Source organism: Perca fluviatilis, chromosome 16 (genome assembly GCF_010015445.1).
Source record: "Perca fluviatilis chromosome 16, GENO_Pfluv_1.0, whole genome shotgun sequence".
Classification (NCBI taxonomy): Eukaryota; Metazoa; Chordata; class Actinopteri; order Perciformes; family Percidae; genus Perca; species Perca fluviatilis.
Window position 1 is genome coordinate 30,237,620 of NC_053127.1, and position 23,983 is coordinate 30,261,602.

Consider the following 23,983-nt stretch of genomic DNA (forward strand, 5'->3'; position numbering starts at 1 on the left):
CTGTTTTATTTTTATTTTAAAGGTGAATAAACCAGGTTAGGGATTCAAATATTACGCAATGCAAAGCAATAGATTTTTTTTAAAGCAGTTAAAAGGAGTTTTTAACTGTTTATGAAACATTCTCAATATCATACTGATGCCTTTATGGGACCTACATGAGCACATTTTTTTTTGAAATAGTTCTTCTTAATGCCTGTCCCCAAGTCGGATCCCCCCCGCGGAATCAGAGTAAAGGATTTACGGCACACAGACCGAAAGAGCACGTTTATATTTTCCCAGGCAAAGATATTTCTTTAAAGAATGATTTATTTTTTACCCTCTATTTTGTGGTTATTGCTAATACTTCCTGCTATCATTTATGAAATCCACTGCGAGACATAGTTTTACATATATGTATGAATTAACGTTGATGGCTAAAACAGTGTTCCTTATTGTAGTTGCTTTAACAATCCAGTGGATTACACGTTTGTCAGCTTTAAATTCAGTACATTTGGTGGGACGTTGCCATTGGCCAACGGTTATATAAAAAAAGTAATAACTTATGGCTTACATAAATCCAGACACAATAACAGCTACATTGCCATGCCAAGTATCAGTACTGTAGCTGTTATTGGAATTCCTTTTTATAAAGGCTTATACACCAGGTTGGAAGTCACAGCAAATAATTTACAAGAAAGGCAGAACACACTTGTTCTTAGAAATTACACATTAACCCAAACTACAATGGAGCCCAAACGCCACGATTTGCATTACTGACAAATGCTTGTCCAGCCCGTCTCTCACATACCCAGCATTGCAGAGATCTTACACTTTTATTTGCAGACAAAAGGTAATTGTAAAATAAATATTTACCAGGTATCTTGAGAGAACGAAGTGGTTGTATGACCTTAACAACGCTCCCTCTAAACCCACATCCTTGATTATCAGTTACATGAATCATGCAAGAATTACATTATACCCTGGAGGGTGAACGGCCTATTTTCAGTAAGCAATCATTAACACTGCCAGCCTGTATGGACAACAACAGAAATGCCTCATAAGCACATAAAAGCTAATTTATTTGTAATCTAATGGGTTTTCTCCACCCTTCCTTTACATTTACATTTTTTTTTAATAATAGTCATACAGGTTCTGGGCAGTTGTGTATTTTCATTTACCAAAGTAGTCATGCTAAAAAGTGTAACTGGATAAGTTAAATTAGCTAGCAACCTCCAGGACTTCCTTCGGCCCAGATAGACTTCATACTGTACCATCCCTGCAGGTATTAGTCAACATTTACAAATCACATTTAGTGATAAAATTGAGCGGTATATTCACATATTTAGAGTGGCACTTCTGAGAAGATTCAGTCATTTCCTCTTAAGACAAATTACAGCCCCACTGCGCCATCTTGTGTTGAGTTACAGATGTGACAACACATGAAAGTCCTACTGCACATCTAGCTTGGAATAAAAAATAAAAAAGAGAGACATAAAAGCCAAAAACATCTTTTTGGAGCATTTTATTACTTTTTTGACAAATATATATATGAAGGTTTTCCTATTAAGGAAACATTCTTTCAAAAGATACGTTTACAGCAAATTCATTCCTGCAAAGAGACAGGAAACATGAGAAATCATCAGAAGACATGATGGAACTAACCATTTCTATTTGTGCCCAGGAAAGGTAAGGGTGCGATTTAATCATTCTAATGAATCCATGAAAGCGATACAGAACTCTGTCAATGCCAATGGGACATTTTTCAACATCCGAATTATCATGATACATGGGGGGGGGTGACTTATTCGTTTCGCATCAAGGCACACAAGCATTGCTTTTTTTTTGCCAAGACATTGGTCCCATTGGGCAGTACAACTGTACACTACAGAAGAATAATAATAAAAAAAAAAATTAAAAAAATAACATAACAGGGCTTGGTTTGCAGGATACAACAAAAAAAAACTCAAGAGAATTTAGATCAATAATGTACACAGAAATATTGAGCTCAGAACTTGGGACCTCAATTAGGGTTGAGTTACATTAGTTCTTAAGTACGGTGGCGGTGACATCTCAAAAACACATTTGCTCAAATTGGCCGGCCGTGACGGAAGACCTGCGACTCCTACAGAGGATGGAGCTCAGCGAGGGATCGCTTTTCCTGCAGCATGAACTCCTGGAAGCTCCTTTTTCCCTGCCGGAAGTTGCTCTCCCTCCTTGAAAACGGCAAGATGACCTGGAGCCTGAGCAGAGTTTCAATGTTACTAAAACTTCTTATCTGGGACGTCTTGAGCGTATCGAGCACAGTGGTTGGGAGATAGCCTGCCAGGGGATCCAACCATTTCTCCTTCCACGACTTCATCTCGGTGTGAAGAGAGCCCTGATCTGGCAGGTCCTCCTTGTACAGGCGGAACACGAGACCACTAAGGATGCTGGTTTCTACTTTGGACATTGCGTAAGGCACAATCTCCAGACACCTCAGGGTATCCAATACCTTTTCTGTGAAGAGGTCGTCGATTTCTGCTATCGAGTGCTCTACAACCTTCATGCTTACGGATTCTTTGTAAAACTCGCTCAACGGCTCCAGAAGCACGGAATGCAACATTGTCACGTGGAGCTTACGAGCCAGCGCGGTGGCTTCCTCGAACCAGGCCTTGTGATGGCTGTCAATATCGCTCTTCAGTTTACCGAGGGATGCTTTGAGATCGGGCAAATTATTCACGGCGAGTAACATATCTAAGGGTTTGCCCTGAAGAGACTGACTTAGCTTTTGAGTTACACTCAGGATGTTCTTCTGCACCACTGTCGACAGGATGAACTCAAAGTTCCGGATCGCATCGAAAAACTGCGACGCTTGCTGCTGGTGTGAAGCACTTCCCTCCCCTTTCAGCTCGTTCAAACAGAGCATGACGGCTTCTAAAATGTCTACCATCACGTCGTGCATGTCGTGGCTCTTCTCCCAGTTTTTGACGAGTTTGTCCCTCAGCTCGTTGCCCTTGCCTTCATCGTGCTGGAACAAGTGCAGGATCACGTCTTCCAGTTTGTTCTGGCGGTCTACGTCCTCTGTGAGCCAATGTAATATCTTCCCTATGAGAGCCGCTCCGTCCGCGGCTTCCTCGGCGGGAGAGGATTTAGCCAGCCATACGTTAAGAGACAAAGCCGAGCTGACCGACCTCACGGCCTGGGGGTATTTCGTAGCTATAGCTAAACTTACAGCCCTCATCTGAGCTCCTACTTCACCGACACTCAGCAAGGCCTGCCCTCTACAGTACTCCATGTTGAGCCCCCACTTCTCAGACAGGGCAGTCTCAATAGCATCGGCGAGGACGACTGGGTCTTCAACGAAAGGGATGAAAGCCAGCGTTTCCTCACACTGGATGTCCTCTTTGTTCAGGTACCTGATGCACAACGGGACATAGAGCTCGCCGTCGATTTCCACGGCTCGCTCGGTTATGACCGTAAAGAACTGAGAGTCCCACAGTTCTTTGAGGATTTGTTCACGCAGTTGAGGCTCATAGAAAGACACTGCCGTTCTCGGTCCCTGCGCGGCTTCCAGTGTCACGTCATTGTCGGCCGATTTTACCTCGCCGTCAGCAGGCTTCTCCGCTACAATGGAGACGTGCGATTGTGTTGGTGCCGCCGGGTTCACTTTCACGCCTCCTGATAAAAATAAATTAAATAAAAGTTAATGCCACATATACAATTGTATTGATTATTTCTCATATCAGAATTACAATCAAAGCCATTGTGATTCTTTATCATCATGTTGCCATGAATGGACTTACCACTCTCCAACTTTAGTCTTTGGACAGTTCCCATCACCTTAAAAAAAAATGTGCTGATTAGAATGGCTGTAAAAATGCTTGTTTTCTTATACAACATGGTAATTTAAGAACAATCTCAAAACCATTTTAAAATGTACCTGGGAAAGACATGGACTGCTCTCTGGGTCAACCTCCATACACCTCTCAATGACCTCCGGCAGTCTCTGCAGTGTTGTGCAGTGGAAGAGGAGCAACACGTGATCCTTTCTGCTGCCTTTGCATACGGTGTGTTTTAACAGGTCCCTCATGGAATTCAGAGTGGTCTTCATCAGGTCACACTCCATGCTGACACTAGGCAGGACAGCTACAAGCCGAAGCATTGAGGTAACAGTTGGGTGGCTCTTTGACTCGGGGTGGACTAATGTTTCCGCGATGGACGACGGGGGAGCAGCGTCCTGGTATTTTTCGCTCCAGACGGCGGCCCACGCGTTGATTTCCTGCTCGGCCGCTTCAGGCTCCAGAAGATCCGCAAGGTAGAGGCTGAATGGCTTGTCTGTGGACTCCGGCAAAATGGGCTGTGGATTGCAGGAGGGCAGTAACGACAGGACCGACAGGGCCTTCAAGTGGCTGTCGGAGAAGCTGTACTTCATTTCATCAATGAGACTTCGGAGGAGAGGAACGCTCAGATTTTCTCTGTAATATATCTCAGGAGATTCGTAGCTGTTGGCTTCCTCGGAGAAGCACACCTGTTCAGGAGCTACCTTGGTTGCTAGCTGGAACGCCTGCTCAAACCAAGTCGAGTGCAGCGTGCTCACATTTTCTAACATTTTGCTAAGAGTCTCTATGATCGAGGGGATTTTTTCCACTTCACAGAGAATATCAGCAGGGTTTCCACAGCGGAAGACGGTGCTACAGTTACGGAGAGGAGCGCAAGCATTCTTCAGAATCACAAGGGTGACAATGAAATCCAGATTTCTCAGAGCGGTGGAGAGAACTTGTGCATGCATGGACTTGGCACCGATGGAACTAGAGCTAACAGCATCTAGGCAGCTGAGGATGCCCTCCAGTGTGTCAGCGAGTATGTCAAAGAAGTCCTCTCTCTTTTTCCACCTCGAGCAACAGGTTTCTGGCATTTCATCCAGGGCCTCTCTTGGCATATTCAAAAGCCCATCAACAGCCTGTGCGAGCTGTCCCTCCAGACAAGGAGATTCATCAAAGAACAGCAGCAGGTCTTCTGTGATATCCAACATTTTTGCTACTGAGGGGCAAGGCACACTTCCTGCCAGCCAATGGGCAAGGCCACAAGACTCACTGGGTGTTACAACGGAGAGCGGATAGCTCCTGAGGAAATCCAAAGACATTTTCTTCAGGCTTTGATAACCTGAGCCCAAGTGCATGAATGCTTGTCCACGACACTGAGACATTGGTAGGCCCCAGTCTTCAGTGAGAATCTTTGCAAGGTTTTCTGCCTGTGTATCAACGTGACAGTTTTCGTCAAACGGTAAGAAACCCATGAGCTCTACTTTTGGAGCAGATTCTCCAACATACCTGACAAAAACAGGCAGGTGGGTCTTGTCAGCAATTTTAACAGGTTTGTCTGTGATGAGCGAGAAGAACGGCGATTCCTGTATTTCCTTCAGTATGACATCTCTGATTCCACTTATGAGGAGGTTCACCATTTCATCCTCACCTATTGAAGGTGTGCATTTGCTCTCATTTTTAGACCAGTGGCACATGCTGAGCTCCTGGATGAAAAGCTCTCTGTCCTCTTCTGAGAGGTCTGAGAGACTGATATTCTTTTTCCCTAGTAACGTGGCAAGTTTGAATACCGTCGTCAAGCCTTGACGATTATCTCCCGAGTGCCCATTCTCTTCTGCGGGGTTCATGCTTTGGTCCTCCATCCGGTCAGGAGATTGAGGAATTCTAACCTCTTCGCCTTCCTCCTTGACACAATCAACTAAATATATCAGGGGAGAAAACAGACAGATAACAGTGGTTATGGTCATGGCAAAAAAAGCTTCTTAGAATAACATAATAAAATAATATTATAGTTAAAAAATATCATGCTAATTTTAATGTTCATACTTGTATTATGGGTTTCTAGTAGTACATGTTAACAATGTTAACATGATTTAATGTGCAAAAAACACATTATTATTCTCATCCTGTCTGTCTGAATATACCTGTATTCACCTTCTGTACGAAACGCTCCCGAAAAAGAAAAGAAGAAAAAAGTCTGCTCCGATTGGTCAGTGTTTCTGGGTCCTCCGTATCTGCGCTCTCGCATTCTCTGCCCCGTCATTGCAGTCGGGGAATGACTATAATGGCACAGTAGCTGCCCTTGCTACCTATATAAAGTATAGTTGTGACATCACAACTGTACGGAAGTCCCGACGGCTTGTTTAAAGACACAGTTTCTGAATATGGGCTGTTTGCATTTCTCTGTGGATTGAGCATTTTAATACTTTCACAGTATTTATACAGAACCTCAACCTGCTTTGAAATCAAGCAAGACATGGAAATCTCACTTTTTGTAAATATGGGACTGTTAAGTCATGTAGTCTTATTACTTAGTCGTTAATAAATGTAATAAAATCAACCATACCTTCCATATTATTTTCAGAGTCTCTGATGATGCTTTTGGATTCCTTGTCCTGTGAATATACCAAGGTAAATAAAATTAGTCTGGCTTTCATATAATCAATAAAATATAAAAGGAACAAAATAAACCAGAAATGTTATACACTGCCATTTTTAAGAAAACATACAAGCACGTACCAGACATATACCCTCTAAGGCCTGGGGAGTAACCTTCAAACACTGGGTCACCATGCGGTCCAGGTCTCTGCTGAAGTCTGTGCCCACCTGCAGCATAGCCAAGCCCGGGGACCTGTCTTTGGGATTTGTATTTCTCAGGTACTCTTGGAACCTCTTGTGGCGCATTATGACACCACAGTCCTCCAGTGCTGTGCTGGGTAACACTGACATAATCCTCAGCAGTGCATTGATGTTACCGAAGTACTGCATTAGTGGCAGGCGCAGTGTGTGAAATATGGAGCCTGGGATGGTCACAGACGCAACTTTGGTCTTCCATGTGACTCTCCAACAGCACAGCTCTGTGAAGAAGTTGTCAGCATCAGGAAGATCACTGCTGTAGAGTGGCGGCTTTGACTTCAAGCTCTCAAACATGTAACTCACTGTGACCGAGCATGGAACTAGGGAGAGGAAGTTCAGAGCTTCTTTGTGGTCCTCTGAGAAATGATCCTTCACGGCATTGATGAGGTTATCTACTAGGGGCACGCTTAAGCCATCTTTGTAAAAACCGACTGGCTTCATCATGCCGTCTCTTTGCAAAGCATTTTCAGGCACTTCAATCTGCACTCTCAGACTCTGTGCCATTGCACAGGCCTCGTCAAACCAGTTCTGGTGAAACACCTTCATACTTGTTTTTACTCGGTTCAGAGTTGCCACAATACCACTGATTTGGCAAAGTTGGGACGCGGCACTGAAGTGGTCCTTTTGGAGACCCGCGCTCAGTTCTCTGGTGAAAGAGGATGCATTCTTCAAGACCACCATAGCAATGATGAAATCAAATTCCATCACATTGCGGAGGAGGGCCCCAGCCTGGTCGGACACAAAGGCCTTCCATCTCTGTGGGTTATTTTTGATTTTCTCCAGACATTCAACTAGGGGCTCCAGCATCTGCACAAACACCTCGTAAGAATCATGCTTCTCCTGCCAAAGGGCACAGAACTTCCCCTGAAACTCTTGGACCTTTTCGTAGCTCTCTCTAAGACCATAGGCTATCACATGGTCTAGCTGTTTTTGTAGAGTAGCACTGCTGCCAAAAAACATCAAAACCTCTTCAAATGTATCCAGGGCTCTCTTCACAGTAGGCACTGGGATTGATTTTGACCACCATGTGTTGAAAGAGTAGGAAGAGCAGTGGGTGCTGATAGCAAGAGGATGAGTCTCCTGGACTTTGCAGGCAAAGGCTTTCAGCTTGTAGGAAACATCACCAGAGCCTAGGTACGCTTGACCTCTGCAGTTGTTCAAATCAAGATTCCACTCAACTGTAACTATTTCTAGGAGACGCTGTACCATGGCATCGCAATCCAGATCTGCCTCGAGGAATCCCATCAACTCCAATCGCATGACATCAAAACTGTCCACAAACCTCAGGAAAAGTGGGAGGTAGTCTTTCTCCCCAAACTTCACAACACTGTCAATGAACAAGGAAAAGAATGAAGTCCCCACTTCCAAGAGGATTCCCTCCCTGACGGCATTTTCGCACACAGTGAGAACTTCTTTCATTTCTGACTTGGTCACATACTCGACCTCTCCTTCCTGAGCAGAAGCGTCGCAGCGTTTCCTGCTTTGACTGCTGTACGCAGCCGTCACTGCAGCCTGCAAAGCAGATTTAAGAGCTTCTCTATCAGTCTCCGCACACTTCAGCTCCACAAGCCTTTCAGCATCCATCTCGAGGTTTATGAACTGCAGTTCTTCTTCCGTGTCCTTTTCTGCATGGTTCTCATGGGATGCCACTGAAATGAGAGGTGGCAACAGTCTTGTAAACTGACATTACAGTTAAACGCATTAGTGAATACGCAAATTTGCATATTTGTAGTTTAACAAAAATATTGTTCATCTTGCCTACGTTATTTTCATTCAAGCCTGTAGTCATTGAATTCCCAAAAAATCTTTTTAGATGTAGCCATCATTTTGTCTCCTGCCCATATTTTGATCTATAGCTCTAGTTCGAGAACAACTTCCCTTAAATTGGTATATTATGTGATAGAATAGCCAAAATCTCTGCATGCTGAAATAGTAAATAATTTCAAAGCCATCTCACCTTGGGGAGGCTTCGCCTTTGTGTCATCATCCTGCAACAAACACAAAGTATTATGTAATATCAGGTAGAACAGTTGTTTCATCACCAAAGAGGGCAATGGAATTTCAAATGTATTCTGCTTGTGAAAATCTACTGACCGTTTGCAGCAGTTGTAGGATGTCTGGATGCTTCTGGGCGTATGACTCCACCATTTGTTCAACATTGAAGTGCACATCCTGGTTCACGTAGACATATGCCATGCTGCATTGTCTTTGGTCCTCTGGTGTGGCTCTCAGGTAGGAGTGGCACCGCTCCAGTACCATATGGTATTGACCGTACACATCTGTCTCTGCGTTTACACACGGAACAGTGCCCAACACCCGCAACAGGCTCTGCACGTTCGGGTAAAACCCAATATCTGGAATCTTGAGTGTAGCAAACACAGTGGTTGGTAGGATCCGGCGCTTGCTGGCATGCCTCCACTTCACTTCCCAGCAGCCAAGCTCTTCGTAGAATGTGTCAGGCCTGGCAAGGTTGTTCAAGTTGGCATCTGCTACTTTATCCCTGCGGATGCTGAAATTGTGGTCAGCCATGTAAGACGGCACTAATGAAAGCCATCGGAGAATCCTCACCATCTCTGTACTGAACACTCTCTTCACCTCTGCAACGAGATACAGCAAGACGGGCCGGCTTATAGTTTCCCTGTAAAAGTCCTCCAGTGGGGTTTCAGTTGTGTCTCCTTGGTCCCCCTCTGGTTTAGTGACCTCCACTCCCAGCTTCTTCGCTCTGCCAGCTGCGTCTGAAAACCACTTCCTGTGGAATATTGCAAGCTCCTGTTGGTATTTGCTTACCAGCTTTAAGGCATTGGAAATGGTGTACTGCAACGTACTGCTGATGCTAATTATTCCCCTGAGACTCGAGTTGAGTATACTAACACAACAGAGGGTGTTCTTCAGAATAACAAGTGTGATGATGAAGTTGAAATTCTTCAAAACTGGCTTGAGCTTGGCCATCTGTTCAGCAGTATTTTCATCTACCTTTGAAATCATCTCATTGATGCAGTTCAGGAATGGCTCCAGAATGTCTAACATGGTCTGGAAGGCGTCAGTGCCATACTCCCAATTCTCACTGACGGCTGCCTTGATCCTGCCCACCTCCCCTTTGATATGCCCATATGCCATCTGTATCTTTCCCTCCAGTCTTTTGCACAGCTCTGGTGTTCTCCTGAGTAACGAGGCCACCTCCTCAACAGCGTTAGCCACAATTTGAATGGAGGGCACAGGCATGCAGCGGATAATCCATATGTTGAAGGCATATGGGTCACTTGGTGACAGAACTACTTGTGGGAACTCCTGCAGAATCCTGGAGGTAAGGTCTCGCATTTTCTGACACATGCTGCCCGTTATCAGATAAGTCAGTCCTCTGCAGTGCTCCATCCTCAGCCCCCATTTGTTGCGCAACTCTGAGAGAAGCATGTAAAACAGATTCTCTACATCCATGTCGCATGGTAAGAACCCAATGAGGTGCTTTTGTGGGAAGCCGTCTACCGTAACGGACCTGATGAAAACTGGGATCTGGTCCTTTCCCTCTATGCGGGTCACATCCTGAAGCAGAATGGAGAAGAAGCGTGCCTGTCGGAGGCTGTTTTGGATCTCTTCCCGCATGAGGTCTTCGCTGAACTGGAGGATTTCTTTCTTGTCAATTTTCTCCACACAGATACGATTGAGAGCCTGCTGTCCTCTCGCACCTCCGATTGGCTCGTCAGTGTTGATGTTTGCACCATTTATGCTGAATCCAGTCAGTGCCAGGATTTCCTTGAAATAGACTTTCAGCGTCTCTTTTGCGTTAGAGCTGGCTCCATCCTCCTGGGTTTGGTTCTCTTTTTGCAGTTCAGGCACTGCGCTGTTCTCTCCAGGTGATTCTCCACTCTTCTCAGTCCCTTCTGTTTGTATTGCTGTGTTTTCTGATGGGAAAGAGAAACATCTTATTGAAATGCTGAGATGATTTTCAAAATGCTAATTCAATTAGTGAATAAATATTTACAAAAAGGGGCGATTACAGTCTAATAGACTAAAACTCAAGGGGGATTAAATAAGGGGATTTATTGAAGCTATAGTGCGTAGTTTCTGTCGCCCCCATGAGGAATTCTAAGAAATGACAACAAAACTGTCGGCGTGTCCACATGATACAAGCCTTATATGAGCCCCAGCCCCCCCTCCACACAGTTGCTAGTAGCCAAGGAGAACACGGAGGATTAAAAAAACATGATGGACTCTTCAGAAGAGGTCATTATCTTCATTTGAGCTTCTGTGTGCGAAAGCCACCGGACGACACTATTTTGTAAACATAGCCATACTGAGAAATCCAGAGAGAGTTGTGTGGAGCTGATAGTCCTAATTAGCTTTGTAGCAACTCATTTGCTAATGGCTTGAATGTAACAGACGTTCATCAATATCAAAAAGTTACGCACTAAAGCTTTAAAGAATGAAGTGAACCAGGTACTGTACCTTTTGTTTTCTTCACAGAGGTAGGTTCCTCTTCAGACTAGGTAGATGGAAAGGACAATTACAGGTTTACATTTTTAGTGTCTTAATGTCTGATGAAAAATGTTCAGAAGAGAAATGTTAAAGATTGAATAAAAGACTTACAGGATCTCTAGCTCTTTTCCTGTTGTAGGTTGATTGATTATCCACAGGCATCGTTAAGTCAAATATTGTTGGAACAGCATCGTCCGTCAAGACAAAACTGGAGGCGCTCTGAAAAACAAAAAGCAGGAGATCCTACATTTGTGCTAATCCTCAATATTCCATGCAAAACGGCGAATTTCCCGTCGGCACGTTCACACCATATGATATTGGGTTGAAGAAATATAACTATATACACAGTAGCACTGGGCATCACTGGGTACATATGTTGAGTAACAATACCATTAATGATTTTTAACATTTGTACAACTATTTAAAAAAGAAAATAGTACTTTTACATTAACAAACTGTCTAATAACCCAAAGTGTTTTAATTGCCGTTTTAAAGAAGATGTGATTATTTTAAAAACCCAATGACATTATACAGTGGCTTGCATAAGTTTACACACCCATGCTAAAGTTGACTAAAAAGAGGAATAAAAACATCTTTTGGAAATTGATCTTAATGCCTTAATAATAAAAAAAAAAAAATGGAGGAAAAATCCAACCTTTAACCCTTGTGTTGTCTTCCCATCGACCATGCAACTTATTTTTTTTCCTGGTTAAAATTTCAAATCAAACCTTTTTTTGGTGACATTTTTGTCACTTTCTTTTGAGTTTTTTTGTCACAAATTTTCAATGTTTTTGTCGATGTTTCTGCACCTTTTCTTTTGGATGTTTTTGTCACTTTTTTCCAGCGTTCTTTGATCATTTTGTAAAGTAGAGATTGGCATGGTTTTATTTCAGTTAGCCTAATAGCTGGTTTGATTTGCATTGAGAGATGATTTTATGGAAAGTACCCCATGCCAATCTCTAGGTATGGTGAAGGTTATGTGATGATGGGGGGCTATTTTTTTTTAATTCCAAAAGGCCAATGGAACTTTATCAGGATGCATAGTATCCTGGATCCATGAAATAACTGGCCTTTAAAAATAAAAATCTGCCTGCCTCTATGGGAATTTAACATAGTTAAGGGTGTACTTACTTATGCTCCCTATATTTTAAGGAAGAACATTTATTTATTTACAATACATTATTCAAGAAAATTGGTGTCCTTAAAAAGGTTGGATTTTTACTTATTTTTTGTTTTAAATTAAAAGAGAACTCCGGGCAATTTTTACGTTAATCTTGATCGTTATACCTATGTGAGTACTGTCTATATAAAAAATAATAAAAAGACGAGCAGAATCGGTGCTAGCAACACGGAGCTAATACAGCTAATGCCCAGAGCTCCCACTCAGCTAAAACTGTAGTTATGGGGGCATAAGATAAAGAGTGTCTTTTTGCCTCTTAACAGACACAAAATGCAATTAAAATGTCAAAAAAAGCCTTACATGACAACAAGATGCGTTTAGCAACTTAGCCATTGTTTAAATTCACCTACCCTCTTAGCTGCTAGCTGCCGTCTGGGATGAGTGAGTGTGTTCAGCCAGGCTCCGGTAATAATCATCACGCAGCAGTTCTGTGTGTATTTGTAGCATATAGGCTATATCCATTTTGTGTGTGATCCATCTGCCGTTGGTGAGTAGAAGTCTTGTCAGTGTCGATCGTTGTGACAGTTCAAGCCTTCGCGGCGACGAATGGTATTTTATTTCACCCTCAAAAATAGGTAATTGAGCACTGTAGTGGTTATGACCATATTAGTGACTATGTAACTACATGGAAACGGACCAAAAAGCCTCTTCCATGTGTTCAATATCTTCTCTATTCTCCATAGTTACGTTACTCCAAGCTTCTTCCCTTGTGAACACCTCAAATCTTCAACCTCCAGTGTGCAGGTCGCTCCTCCAACCTGCACACTGCTATTTACCTTTTTCATGCTACAACTGAATTCCCACGGGACTTCAGACTTATTTTGGTCCGTTTCCATGTAGTTACATATTCACTAATATGGTCATAATCACTACAGTGCTCAATTACCTATTTTTGAGGGTGAAATAAAATACCATTCGTCGCCGCGAAGGCTTGAACGGTCTTCTGGAAGATATCCACCATGACCAGCGGGCTCTTGTTGGATTGTTGTCGGCAGCGTGAAGCCAGGAGGGAGGGCAGGAAGCAGAAGCAGGGACGCCAGCCGGGCTTGCTAGCCCGGCTAAGGAAACCACAACGATCGACACTGACAGGACTTCTACTCACCAACGCCAGATGGATCACACACAAAATGGATATATATGCTACAAAGACACACAGAACTGCTGCGTGATGATTATTACCGGAGCTTGGCTGAACACACTCACTCATCCCAGACGGCAGCTAGCAGCTAAGAGGGTAGGTGAATTTAAACAATGGCTAAGTTGCTAAACGCATCTTGTTGTCATGTAAGGGCCCTGTTCATGTTGCACAGACATTTTAATTGCATTTTGTGTCTGTTAAGAGGCAAAAAGACACTCTTTATCTTATGCCCCCATAACTGCAGTTTTAGCTGAGTGGGAGCTCTGGGCATTAGCTGTATTAGCTCCGTGTTGCTAGCACCGATTCTGCTCGTCTTTTTATTATTTTTTATATAGACAGTACTCACATAGGTATAACGATCAAGATTAACGTAAAAATTGCCCAGAGTTCTCCTTTAAAGCATTACGATCAATTTCCAAAAGATTAACTTTAGCATAGGTGTGTAAACTTATGCAAGCCATTGTGTGTGTGTGTGTGTGTGTGTGTGTGTGTGTGTGTGTGTATGTATGTATGTATATATATATATATATATATATATATAAAACCCAACAATTTGTGTTAATCCATTGAGTTACATGTGGTGTGTTTGCATTACATTAATGATTGCACAAATGTATTTCTATTATTCTTCCCCCCCTTATGTAAATGGTTAAGGAACATCAAAAACACCTGTGTGTGTTTCAGCTGTTGTATTAAAGTGTATTAGATTGTGCAGGTGTTTCTAATAAAATGGTAATCCAGATTATCCTTGCAGTTGTGAAAACAGCGCAACAGGTGTTATTAGCCTGCAGTATTTATAAACACTGTTTTTTTATAAACACTAGTGGTACTATAATAACAAACAAAACAGGGAGCCTAATGATCATAGTGTTATAATAACATACCATACACAAAAAGGGTAATGGGCAGTAGGCTAGCATCTTACCTGATGAGCGATCACAGCGGGCTCAAAGTGCTTTGCACAAAGTCTGTACAGTTTATGCAACTGCTCAGGTGGTTCTGATGCCAAATCTGGGCGTTGACAGTTGTTCAACCATTGTTTGCATCTGAAAAACACAGGGGAAGAATGACATTAATTGTTGGGGTCACATCCATAGACTTAAGAATTAAAGTGAGCATAGTCAAAACGCTTGTGCATCAATATCCTGCACTCTGAATATATTAAATAAAGACTTAACAGACAAACCCTCGAGCTGTGTTAAAGAGTTTGCTTCAACTTCAACACTGTTCATTGTGATGTTTAATATGGGTGAGCATGGCGACTCTGCATTGCTAAATGTCCCCATAGTAGTAGGTCTTAATGGGACCCTACAGGACTGCTTGAGCTAGGCTACTTCCTTGATCTAGTTCGTATGATGGGGAAAACAATAAAAGCACAAGAACTTAAAACAAAAAAAACAGGAACAATATTTATTCACTAATTATTACAAGGGGACATTATGTTCTTATTTCAGAGAGTTCAACGTGTTTACTGAGTGAAGTGGGAAAAAATAGGGAATTGAAACTAATAATATTACAAGTGTATGGCACACATTAAGCAGAGTCAGACACGGTATTATTACATTGTCCAAATTACTGTATGTACGCTAGCTTTAACAAAAAAACAAACAGCCCATTGCTATGTTGAAAGGATTAATCACTCGGCAAATATAACATCCATACACAACTCTGTTTGCTAGAGATGCTGTTGATGCTTATTGCACATGCATGGTGCGGTTATGCTACAAGAGGTCATGGCTGCAACAATTGCATGGATTTGGTACACCTACTGATACACTTGATTGATTTGTAACAGCCTTGCCTCTGTGTTGGTGATGATATCAAAAGAAAGAAAGAGCTAAGTTGTAAGTTTTTGCTGAAAAGCCTTACAATGTTACGTGAGCTATTTGCTTTCATTCCATCTTTTATAATACAATTCATTCATTCCCTCCCTCTCTCTCTCTCGCTCTCAACGGATTGTATTGATGCATGCACAGAATAAGTGTGGATGGATTTGCCCACAAGCAAATGAGATTTACTTCTCTCAATTCAACACAATATTAGATGAGAGTACCAGATTAAAAACGAGCACACAGAACAAAAAGGCCGGACTACAAACTGCAGGGCTGGACGTGAAATACGTTCAGACCCCGTAATCTTTTCATTCTTTCCTTTGGCTTGGAGGTTACATTTCCTGTCCACAGACACAGTGCTGCGATACAGACAGCTGAACTGCAGCTGCCATTCAATCACAGTCCTTAAATCTGTTCTACCGAATAGATTTTTATGGAACATATACACTCTTATAATTGCGCAATACTACCGGAATCTCAAAAACAAACAAATAACAGCTCGTTAAGTGGTAACACCAGTATAAAAAGGTGGCGCTACACTGTAATTTATTCATTGGGACACAACCTGTTAAAAACTACGTAAATATAAGTTTCAACGGATAGTGTTCACAGTGAGCTGTACTGCCCTATTATGGTGTCTTTTAACGCAGTTTGGAAGTTAATAGCCACGATTATGCCGTCGATGAGGTATTTTATGTTGCTAAGCTAACGTCAGTTCTTCTACTAATGATACCACACTGTCGAGACGGTAGGTGTCGTGTATCGATAGCTATTTCAATTACAGCGCAAAAAGTTTTAAACTATGGATTCTTTTGGTTTGTGGCTTAACTGAACACAAAGATGAACTGATATGAGCCAATACCATACGTTGGTGTCGGTCTCCGAGCCTGAATGAGTGAACGGAGTCTATTTCACATGGACTTTTCTTTCAAGAGTACGTTAACGTTAGTCTGCGCCATTTTCGACAGAGTTGTGTCACTGTTAGCCAACATGCTGTTAAGCTAACGCCAGTGCTAACATTGGATGGCTAACACATTCATTTAGCATGCTCAGTGGCTATTTTTAAACCTCGTTTCAATGAAATAAGAACAACTCTTACCGCTCCGGATCCAAAGGAAAGCTGAAAAGTGGAGGGGAGTTTTCGGATTCCCCTTGCTGGTAATTACAGTTCGCTGCGGCGCAGCAGTCAGTCATTTTGGACTGCAATGTTGCTAGCTAGCAAGTTAGCTAGCTTAGCTGGCGGTTGCAAGCTGGCAAGCCTACTGTGAGCAAACCTGCAGGAGTCTACAGAGCCATGCCTCGAGCAAAACCTACAACCGACGCACTTGGAGTTTTAACGTTATTTTCGATTGTGTCTCTTTGGTAAACTAAGAACCTACTAATTCCATGCTTTCAAAAGTTGATGTTGCGTGATGAGCCAAGAGTCGCCGAAAGCGTGTTATCCCATCAACCAGGAACTAGAGCCGTGCTGTACAAAATGTTAACCAGCAGAGGGCACAATGGCACTGTTAGGCCCGGCCAGAGTGATAGAGAAAGACATATCTCTATGGCTCTGGGCCCGGCCAAAGAGTTCCATTGTCAAGATAATTCACATCCTATTCTATTTCTAACCGAGCAAAGCATGAAAGTGCCTCAGAGTCCCAGCGGCCCCAAAACACAGCGTCAAATGGTTTGTGCTAGTTTTTCTTTTGAAAACTTGGCGGTATGCACCACTTAAAGCCCAAAATCAAATAAGGAACTTGCAGGTGTATCCATATATATTTGCATATAATTATCTTGGAATACATTTCAATTTATTTTTATTTTTCAATTGAGTAATATATTAATATATTTCATAGTCGATTAATCTGTTGATTTTTTTCTCGATTAATCGATTAGATGTTTGATCTATATATCAGAAAATGGTGGATAATGTGGATCGGTGTTTCCCAAAAGCCCAAGATGACGTCCTCAAATGTCTTGTTTTGTCCACAACTCAAAGATATTCAGTTTACTGTCACAGAGGAGAGAAGCTAGAACAATATTCACATTAAACAAGCTGGAATCAAAGAATTTTTACTTTTGTCTTAAAAAAATTACCCAAACCGACTAAAAGTTATCAAAATAGTTGGCAGTTAATTTAAAAGTTGACAACTAATCGATTAATCGTTGCAGCTCTAGAGTATACCCATGCTCTGGTTGTTTTGGCTGTTGAATAAATACCATATTATTTATAAATTCAAAATAAATGTAGCTGTTAGTGCCGCTGTTGAGTGCGCTCAATAAATGTATTCTTTGATTTTAAACAGCAGCAACCATAGGCTACTCCGTGCAGAGAACCTCTCACATAATTCTGAGCTGTTTCGTAATTCAGAAAAACTGATTTTTTTTTTCTTCTTAAAAACTTATCTCAGAAATTCTGAGATAATTATCTCATTAATTCAGAAAAACGGGGCACATATTTGTTTTCTCAAGTGAATGCATTAAGCCTTTGCGATTTCTGCATAGGTATTTTAAGTTTGTAACAGACCTTGTTTCAGAAAAAGGTTGAGAAAAATAAAATATACTCACAAATGAGGACCACAAAAGCTTATTAAACCCAAGAGACAACCTCTTTATTAGCGGATCCCTGTTATCCAACTGTTACATGTCAGCAGATCACTGGAGTGACACAGCAAAAATACTTTAACCCTTGGGTTGTCTTCGGGTCAAATTTAACCCATTTAAAAAAAAATTATATCATAAATATGTGTTTCTTACAACCAAATTGCCCCAAAATAAAATGTATGCATGCACGTTGTATGGAACCCATACAACATTCTTTGCAGGTATAATTAATACTTCCATTGAATTTTGGTTGTTTTACTCAATTTTATTAGCCTGGATGCCAGCCGAACTTAGCCCCACCCACAAAATTCGAGGTCGACTAGAATCTGAGTAGGACCACTCAGGCTACAATTTTATAGCTTTTGAAAAAAACTGGTTTAAATGGTTTTAAAACCGTATCCTGACTAAACTTTGACATAAACCAGTCCGATCTACTCAACATCCTCTGATCTTAACTATTAGTAAAAAAAAATAGGTATAATTTAATTTCAAGTAGGTATATAGACCATGAATTAAAAAAAATATATAATAAAGAGTGGAAAAAAGTGACAAAAACGTTTGAAAAAAGTGACAAAAACGTTTAAAAAAAGCACCAAAGAAAGTTCCATTTTTAATTTTGACCCAGAAGGACAAGTTCATGGTGAACGGGAAGACAACACAAGGGTTAATGAGGCTTACAGGAGTAAATAACTCACACTCTTACAATTTCCGACTTATTTCAACAACAGAGTCGAGAAATGGACTTGAAAAGCTGCAATCAGGATTCATAACAGATTGGTAACAGAGTGGCCAATACTGGCTGCCCAAAACATAAAATGAAAACAGCATAAAAGGACAAACATTACAAAAACTAAATTCAAAGAGGTCGGGTATTTATCACTCAAATGGTGACACTTTGCAAGCCAGTGTCAGTTTCATCACAAAAAGCATAAAGATGCTACTTCAGTATGCGGGCTCGATAGTAGAAAAAATAAAAATAAAAAAGCTGACTGACTCATTAAAAAAAAGCTGTGGATAATCTGTCCAGAGGCTTAACTACCATAATCACAACCCCTCCCTGTCAGGGTATGTCTTCATGTAGACCTCAACCATTGAATCCAGATCATACCCAACATCATTGTTAACGTACAAAAGAGCGAGACTTTTTGATTTGAATTTGTCAGGTGTGTGCTCCATGTACATCTGGAAGCGCTTGTACGCCACGTCACAGCTGTCCTCCAGAGCCAAGGTGGGCAGGATGCCGATCAGTCTCAGAACGGCAAGCATGTTTGGGAAGAACTTCACGTCGGCCAGCTGCAGCGTGTCGTGGAGACTGGACGGCAAAGTCTCGCCTTTGCCCTTTTTGCTCCATTTGACCCACCAACAGTGCAGCTCGGCGGAGAGGGTCCCTGCGTTAGGGATGTCATTTTTGAACACTTGCACGTTCTCTTCGTCGGGTTCGGTAGACTTGTACTGCTCTATGACAGCAGGGACCAGGGAGAGGCATCTCAGAGCCTTCATGTGGTCCTCGCAGAAGAGTTCATTCATTTCTCTGGTGACATGCTCCACCACGGGAACAGACAGGTGCTCCTTGTAGTGAGTCTCCGGCCGAACGGCTCCAGAGTCCGACTGGTGCTTTCTCAAGAAGGAGCGCGGGACCGTAACCGGGATCTCCATCGCAGCAGCTAGGTTGACGGCCTCGTCGTTCCAGAACTCGTGGTACACGTCGATGTTGTCCGACACTTCCTTCAGGGAGTGCAAGACAGCTTTTAAACTGGCTGCAGCAAAGTGGGCGTCTGCCGCGCTCCCTCGCACGTTCTTCCCAAACGCCTGCGTGAGCGTAAACACGTTTTTCAGCACGACCAGCGCCATGACGAACTCAAAATCAGCGAGGGCTTTTGAAATCTCCAAGGCGTTGTGCGTGACTTGATCGTCCCACCTCATGTCCTCATTGTCGTGAACGCTGTCTACGCAGAGTAGCAATGCCTCCAGGAGATCCCCCGCCACCTCGAATGCATCGTTTCCTCTGGTCCAGTTTGTTCTACAGATCTCCTTCAGTTCCTTGGCCTTCTCTTCTTTGTCCGGGTAGAAAATCAAAATGGCGTGCTCCAACTCCAACTGCAGCAGAGGGGACTGGCTGAAGAATGACTCAATCCTCCTTAAGGTAGACATTACAAGCTGGACCCCTGACAAAGCCATGCCATTTGCCAGTGACAGGTTCAATGGACGAGTAGATCTTAGTGCAAGCACTGCCGTTGGATACCTCTCCTTCAGTTTGGCAGCAAATCTTCTCATTTGACTAAAATGTGTCCCAGAGAAGGAGTGGGCTTGACCTCTGCACTGTTCCATATCCAAGCCCCATTTGTCAGTCAAGTCAGACAGAAGTTTCTCCGCTAAGGCGTCTCCATTGCCTTCAAAGGACAAGCATCCGATGAACCTCTCCCGCTGGCAGTTCCACTGGTCCACGTAACGGAGAAAGACGGGGAGGTACCATTCTCCTGAGATCCTCACCAAGTCACCAGTAAGTAATGAGAAGTGGCCATTTTGTTGAACTTCCTCCATCAGCTTACTGCGGATGGATTTCTCGCACACCTCAATCAGCTGATTCAGCTGAGCTGAGGAGCAGCACTCCTTATTCGCGTCGTACCTCTTCTTAAGGACTTCATCTCCACAATGCATGCGATATTCTAACAATGTCTGAAAGTTGCTTGACCCGAGGCCATCCTGCTTACTATCACCAGGCCCTGTCGGAGGAATGCTCTTCTCTCCCAACAGTACGAGAACTTCAAATAATGACTTAAGATACTCTTTGTATTCCTCTTCCTCTGGGACAGTCTTGGCATCTTTCTCAGCTGTCTCTGCTGGAGACGGTTTGATTTCTAAAGGGAAAAACAAACAGTTGCAAGAAATAAACCAAATGTCGGTGTGGGAGGCATTTGGTTCACCATCATATCAGGTAATAAACGTGTGTGTGTTTTGATATTTACTACTTACTTTTCCCCCCCTCTTTGTCCGTTTCTTCTGGTCTGACCTACAATAATAGTAAAATTATAAATGTGATGACATTATCAAATCAAATTATACAAAATGATTTCCCCCCATTTAAATGAATTTAAGATTTATTTTACCCACCGGCTGTCTACTGCGCTTCACCTGCCCATTTTGAGGTTGGCTTGGTACATCAAAGATAGTTGGTATGGCATCGTCCTTTAGCACTGTACTCTGAGACACCTGAAAACAGAGTCAAGGGAGAAATTATAAAGCGATAGATAACTTTATTGTCTGTCCCAAAGCAGTGACAGAAATTCTCTTTCAACAAGGCTCATTTAAAACACACATTTAAAACATATAAAAACAGCGTCTGTACAGTGGCTATTGTATGTTGTTCGGAGTGGTCACTGCAGAAGGAATGAAAGATTTCTTGATGATGTTTTTCGGGGCTAGTGGAACTTTGTACCGTCTGCCTGATGGTAATAACTGGAAAGAGTGGAGCAGTGTGGCCTTCCTTAATTACAGAGCGGTTGTTAAATTCAGATTGTCCTCTGCAGTTTGATCCAAAACCATATGCAACTTGAAAACATACTATAACTTACACTATAAAATGAAGATTTTTCAAAATGTTTCCCACAAAGTCTGTAGTATCTGCACAACTGGCCTGGTGATTTGTCTATGAGATCTTGCCTCTGGCATTTTTCAACCCACTTCTTGGACCTGAAAGGAGAAGTTAAACCAAAAAGAGAACAAGTTTAAAAGTCAATGGAATATTTGGATTTCAAATTTAGTTATGGTTCAGTGTTGTATCAATTCAACAACTGTGAAAGCTGCCCTCCCCCCCCCATCTTTAAATACTAGTAACAATGACGAACAATCTAATGATTAACAATACAACAAACAGAAGCATAAAATGTATAAAACAATCCTATAAATGAATGGCTGGTGACACTTATCTCTGTTGTAGATTAGTAAGGCAATGATGTTTCTTTAGCTGAGGATAGGATGAGCTTTTATAAACCACGATGGTTAACAAGTTATTATGTAGCACAGCAGTTCAAATGGGTAAGCAATTTAAAGGTGCCGTAGGTAGGATTGCGAAGATCCAGGACTTAGCCAAAAAATGTATACATCGACAACTTCTCAGTCCCTCCCCCCTTTCTGCTAAAGCCCAAAATGGTCTCCTAAGCCCCTCCCTCCACAAGGGAGAATAAATGCGTGTGCATGAGCAGTGATAGACCTTTTTCACGGCAGACATGTTGACATGTCATAGTAGTAAAAAACACAGGTGTATTAATGATGGCTGCATTCCACTTAGGAGAGGCCCTGGTAGTGTACATGCTGACTCACTGAAATAGCTTACTGGGACACATTGTTAAGGTTATCAATTTCAGCTGTGCTTTTCCTACTATGACAAGTCAAAATATCTGCTGTGAAAAAGGTCTATGGACACGCAGTTACACCCCCCCGATTGGTGCATCCGAACAGGCCAGCGGTGGAATTTTGCAAATCGCACTACAGGCTGTAGGTGGTGCCAGAGGAGACAGATTATTTTTAAATGACCTGCTTCATGTAGTTCTATTGGAACATAGGGTCAGTTTCAGCAAATATATGACAGAAAGTTAGTTTTATAAGTCTTACCTACTGCACCTTTAAGTTACTCTCTTTAGTTTGATTCACAAATGCATATTCCTGAAGATGCAATGTATGGATGGATACAGACGCTTATATTATAGTTCATTATACACCAACAACAAGTGAAGTCACTCAAGCAGCCAATGAAAAAAATAATACATTAGTAGTTTTGCCAAGGTTTAATTCTAGACCTTTTTTCACGGCAGACATTTGGACTTGTCATGGCAGAAAAAAAGCACACAGTGAAACAAATTTCGCAGCCTGCGTTTCAACTGTTACAGTAACGTCAAGCCATGCTAGTGAGCCAGCATTCAAAATACAACCACCCTGGAACTAGCTCACCTAAATGGAATGCCGTCCATTTTGCGGTCGATCAATTCCACATCAATTTCATGAGTTAACGTTACACTTTCCAAAAAAAAGGTCTATTCCAGGTTATGGACTTGCCCTTTCAGAAATAATATACTAGCCAGATCGGCATCCGCTGCAGTTGCGTAATTAACGTTAGTCCTTTACTACATGCAGCTGTAGTAATGCTATTTTCTACGTATGTATTGTGTAACACCGGCTTTGCCAAAACCTTTTAACAACCTGCAAAAGGTCTAGCTAATGATGTGCCAGGTGTGTCTACATTTAGCAAAAAGCAAGGGCACGTTAATCTGTCAAACTTTTGAATGGAGTTTGCGTGTTGAGAGGTAAATAGCTAGATATAATACATATTCGTAACTGGTTTAATAAAGGACGTGGTACAGGGCGGAACACATAGCTATATTAAATGTTACTGAAACAAAACTTCAATAATTCAACCAAAGTTACCCTCGTTTCAAAATCTTGTCGTTTGGTTTTTTTACGTAAAAATAAACACACTGTTCTGGTTAACAGTTAGCTAACGCTGGCTTGAGAGCTTCCTGTTAGCTTTAGCATCTGTAAGTTACCTTTCTGGATCATATGGAAACCTGAAGAGAGGGTCGGATTTGCCACTTGTACAGTTCGGCACAACGCAGTGATTCTGCATTATTAGTTTGTATACTTCTTTTTTTTTGCGGTGTGAAATCCTTTAGGGGTAGCCAATTATGTTGCTAGTTAGCTGTCAAGCACCTTCGTTGAGCAGCAAGTTAATTTCCGTTTTCTTCTTTCAAAATAAAGTCCATTGCGTTTGAATACGGTAACTCAAATCAAATGTAAAACCGCACTTTTTTTTGAATTTCTTTTTTTCAAGCCTGACATTTTATTATCCATAAGCCATATTGTTTTTTTGTATCCTCAGTACACTTGCAGGTAAAGTGTATGTCTTTTTTGTTTGTTTCGGATTGTAATTTTGATTATATTTTGAAGGCAAATTCGCTTGCTTGTTCAAACAATTTGATAAAACTTGACCATGTGCACCAAATCGCGCGCTGCGCTTCTTTCCCATCATCCTCAGCAGTCTTCAAAGCAAACCGCCTCTGGTTGAAAACATGCCACGACATATTTCAAAACATGATATTGTATTGTTGTGCGTTTTGCGAAGTGAAATGAATTAACGCACACACAG

The 23,983-nt window shown here is 42.0% G+C and overlaps 2 protein-coding genes across 4 annotated transcripts; both read right to left on the reverse strand.

Moving 5' to 3' along the window:
- Positions 1–1,486: 1,486 nt before the first annotated feature.
- Positions 1,487–16,731, reverse strand: si:dkey-250d21.1. 2 transcript variants are annotated; one of them, XM_039777451.1, is made up of 11 exons: positions 16,638–16,731; positions 14,352–14,472; positions 11,220–11,327; positions 11,079–11,115; positions 8,730–10,534; positions 8,593–8,623; positions 6,519–8,284; positions 6,346–6,394; positions 3,899–5,697; positions 3,762–3,798; positions 1,487–3,636 (listed from the first exon to the last, which is right to left on the reverse strand). In XM_039777451.1, the coding sequence occupies exons 3-11, from the start codon at positions 11,268–11,270 to the stop codon at positions 2,102–2,104; spliced, it is 7,110 nt and encodes a 2,369-aa protein (XP_039633385.1). In that variant the 5' UTR covers positions 11,271–11,327; positions 14,352–14,472; positions 16,638–16,731; the 3' UTR covers positions 1,487–2,101. The 2 variants fall into 2 exon arrangements, with proteins under 2 accessions (XP_039633385.1, XP_039633384.1); XM_039777450.1 differs by having other exon boundaries at positions 16,358–16,731.
- Positions 16,732–18,441: 1,710 nt separating this feature from the next.
- On the reverse strand, positions 18,442–23,575 carry thap12a (THAP domain containing 12a). 2 transcript variants are annotated; one of them, XM_039777452.1, is made up of 5 exons: positions 23,385–23,575; positions 21,417–21,534; positions 20,956–21,054; positions 20,818–20,854; positions 18,442–20,702 (listed from the first exon to the last, which is right to left on the reverse strand). In XM_039777452.1, exons 1-5 carry the CDS (start codon positions 23,462–23,464, stop codon positions 18,889–18,891), a joined length of 2,148 nt encoding a protein of 715 aa, XP_039633386.1. In that variant the 5' UTR covers positions 23,465–23,575; the 3' UTR covers positions 18,442–18,888. The 2 variants fall into 2 exon arrangements, with proteins under 2 accessions (XP_039633386.1, XP_039633387.1); XM_039777453.1 differs by lacking the exon at positions 23,385–23,575 and adding an exon at positions 22,792–23,344.
- Positions 23,576–23,983: the final 408 nt, after the last annotated feature.